Source organism: Plasmodium inui (assembly GCF_000524495.1).
Source record: "Plasmodium inui San Antonio 1 unplaced genomic scaffold supercont1.185, whole genome shotgun sequence".
Classification (NCBI taxonomy): domain Eukaryota; phylum Apicomplexa; class Aconoidasida; order Haemosporida; family Plasmodiidae; genus Plasmodium; species Plasmodium inui.
The window spans coordinates 2,325-5,806 of record NW_008482019.1 but is presented as its reverse complement, the minus strand read 5'-3'; the positions used below and the strand labels follow the sequence as shown (position 1 = coordinate 5,806).

The window sequence follows — 3,482 nt, the reverse complement described above, 5'->3', positions numbered from 1 at the left end:
TTCGAGCGTAGCTGTTTGAATTCCACACATCATCATGGTTGTAGTTCGATTAGTTCCCTATTTGGATTTGCCTAGGAAACTCCGTCACTGTCTGCTGTGTGTACTCGTATCTAAGCCTCATAATAGTCATACCATCCCGCTGCCCCCTTATTTCCACTACTTCATGTTAACTCGTAACTAAGCTCAGCTAGGGAACTGCCTCGTGAGCTGTTAACAGTATTAGCGACTACCTGGTACTATATCTTGTGTTCCCTCTTATCCTTGATTCTTGGGGTTCCTTATCTTTATGATTGTTGGGGCTGATTTCTTCTACTGCTTTGTAATACCTACGACTGTCTTTCTGGGAAGAATACTTCTGGGGTCCTAGACTTTTCCTTGCTTGTTAATTCGCTTTTGCCCTCAGTGAGCTTCCTTCAGAGTTTCTTCTTGTATTCGTTGATGGGTCCAGCTACGGGAGTTTCCGTTGGAGTAGATTCGGGAGACTCGGTATCAGGTGACTCTACTGCGTGTTTTCTTGTATAATTTATCTCCCTTTTCCATGAGAGCTTTTACTGCTTCAGGTGAGTTTAGGGCAATTCCTTTCGGTTGAATATTAATGAGGAACTTACACTACATTAAACTTATACACTCAATCCCTGACTCCATTAGGCTTCCCTCCTGGTTCATCATATCTCGCTTAGTTCTTGCTTCCTTCCCAGTCCATGTGGCCAGTTGGTCTCACGTCTGGGGGGGGATAGGGAGATAACCATTTTTGTTGTCGGCAGTTACTCCAGGCACAGTACAGACTTTGCTTAATTGAATCGTCTCTTCTGGCAATATTCCTTCTCGAAGCTCTGGTTCGATCCTCAATTTCATCCAGAGGTTACCCTTGGCGCGTATAAGGTGGGGTTGGATTATTACGATCCACCACATCGTTATTCACTCATTCTAATCTTATAAGCATTGTCTTATCCAATTCATCCCCTCAGTTAATACTATTTCTAGACCCTTCTCTTTCCTGTTCTTTCCTCCTTCTGTTCTCTGAAATACTGCTCCTTCGCTCAAAGACACCATTTACTCCTTTCTTTTGGTTCCCGCCCTCAGATTTATTTACTTTCCCTGTAGTTTTGATTTTCCCACCTGCCTCTGCGTAGCGCAGGCGCTGGAATTAAAGTTTACGCGGATATTTCGAATCTATTCTACTCATCCAGAGGGATCTCCTCCTAAATTAAGATTATCTCCCGGTCCCTATCTGGTGCAAACTGATGAGCTACTCTGTCCTTTGGATCTCCTGTCAGCTCCGGCTGCTGTTAGAGGGTCTCTGTGGTTAGCCTCCTTAAATACCTGTTACGTAGGTAGCGCCTGTCCTCCCTAAAGGTGAGTTCTGTTGCATATTCACTGACGCATTAGCCTCTTCGAGTATGTGCCTCCTGTGGCTTCTTGGGGGGTTCTTCTCTTGCATTACTTATCTGAATAACTAGGCACCGTATTTATCTCTTCCTGTCCTCGTCTAGATGTTTGACATATTGTTCAGTTAATTAAGTGGTTGTGCGAGTTCTTCTCTCCCCCCAGGAGCTGTATCTTCGGGGGGGAGGGCCCGTGTTGTTGGTTTATTACCAGTTTAGCAAGGCCTGTAAACATTTACCTCATTCGCCGTGGTGGCTTTCTCCTCCTCGGGAAGGGGCTCCTTGCGGGACAGCATCTGCTGCCTGTATTTCCTCCCTTCTGTACTCCCTTGTGGAATTCTCGATTTGACTTCAGTGTCTTATGCAATTTTGATACTCCTCTTATCATGCTTGACCTCTTTCGATTAGTTCTCGGCTAGTTTTTTTTACTTCTCTGCACTGTTCTCTTACTCTTCTCCCTGTTCAAATTCTAAGGCCTGAGATTCTATGCATCTTTCATCGATCTTCGCAACCTAATGCTAATGCTTACTTGTTGTGTGTGTTCTTGGATTGGGCTTATTACGCCATCATCTATTTTCTCCGCCTTAGTCCTAAGATGTACTTCCTAAATCAGCTTTTATTACTTCAATGATTTCATGTTCCCCTGTTGTACTCGCTATTAATTGGCTCTGTTGTTCTTCGTTCCATGATTCCCCCTCTTCGTTTTGTTTTTCAGGACATTATTGCCAAATGACAAGGCGGTGTTCGTTCCTTCGCCTAGAATGATCATGCCCTTGGAAGGTTCTCCATATACCTCCTCCATTTGGTCTCTGACTTCAGAAATATTTCGGGGTGGTTTCCACGGATTGGGAGATGCTTTGCTAGAATCTGGTTCCGTTCTGGTGTCATATCCTTCCCAGAGTGGAATCATGTTCTTATTTTAATTTTAAGTTGGGGTGCTCTCCTTATCTTTCCGTGGCTGTTCCTTGAGAGTTTGATATGGTTTGATGTTGTTGGTAGACGCAGTTTTACCTTGTCTGCTTCTGTCTTCAATATATTCTTCAATGGTTGGCATTTTCACTTTCCATGGCTTAGTGAGAACTTTTCTTAAATAATCCTCCCACGGCTTCTCTGCTTTGGATTTGTCCTTATTTTCCTTGGAGTTGTATCTTTATTCCATACTCCAGGTGATTCTACACTTCCACCCTCTGATTTCAACCATGGTATACCATCCACTTCGTCTCATTCTCTCACTTAGTCTTTGGGGACTTGTATTGGTTCGTACTCTATTGGAGTCGCGTTTGCCTTGTTCCTATTCTTTGAGATCCGAATTTGTCCTCTGGATTTTTGTCAGTCTCTTGGTCTGCTTAGTTTTTCTGTCTGCCATGTTCTTTTCATTCAGGCGCCGGATTTAGTAGGATTTTGACTATTTCCCTGCCTCATCATCTTTTTCTTTCGTTCCTGCTTCTGCTATTACAGCCGGAGATCGATGTTCTAGCCCCCCGTGCCCTGTACGTCTGCTTCCCTCTGTGATGTCGTCGTTTCTGTTACTTCTCTCCTTATGTCAGTGCGGGATTCCATAGACTATCTTCGGTGGTGCTCCTCTCCTTGACGCTGAATTTTCGTATTTAGAGAGTTGTAAGCCCCCCCTCTATCTATATAGAACTCGATATCACCTCTTGGTCTCCAGGTCTGCCTCCCTTAAGGCTGTTGATATTTTCCTCTGGGATACCTTGAGGTGATATTGTTACCTAATTCCTTCATATTCTATAGTTATTTCTCATAAGTGCTACTGATCCTTGGTCATTCCTTTATTTCTAATATGCTCACTCCCATTTAGGCAATATTCCCTCGGGTGTTTCTCCTCTGACTTGTTGGTAGTATACACACTATTATCTCCTCTATGGCATATTTGTCCTTACCTGCTTTCTCTTTAGCTGCGTCTGCCACTCTTCTAATAAGGTTTATTCTTAATTAGGGGATCTTATCTTCGGTTCACCGAGTTCCCTTACGTTGTTGGATTTTCCTCGCCTCTTACTCCTGTTTGGGTAGTATAAATTCGCTGGCGGCACTGTATGTTTCCTGGAGTTTGTGCTACATTAATTTTGCTTCCTCGCT

The 3,482-nt window shown here is 43.7% G+C and overlaps 1 protein-coding gene across 1 annotated transcript; it reads right to left on the bottom strand.

The window, feature by feature from the left end:
* Window positions 1-2,043: 2,043 nt before the first annotated feature.
* On the bottom strand, window positions 2,044-2,439 carry C922_05791 (hypothetical protein; the record flags this gene model as incomplete). The annotated part of the gene is made up of 2 exons (XM_008821362.1): window positions 2,044-2,276; window positions 2,397-2,439. 2 exons carry the CDS (start codon window positions 2,437-2,439, stop codon window positions 2,044-2,046), a joined length of 276 nt encoding a protein of 91 aa, XP_008819584.1.
* Between the last annotated feature and the right edge of the window lie 1,043 nt (window positions 2,440-3,482).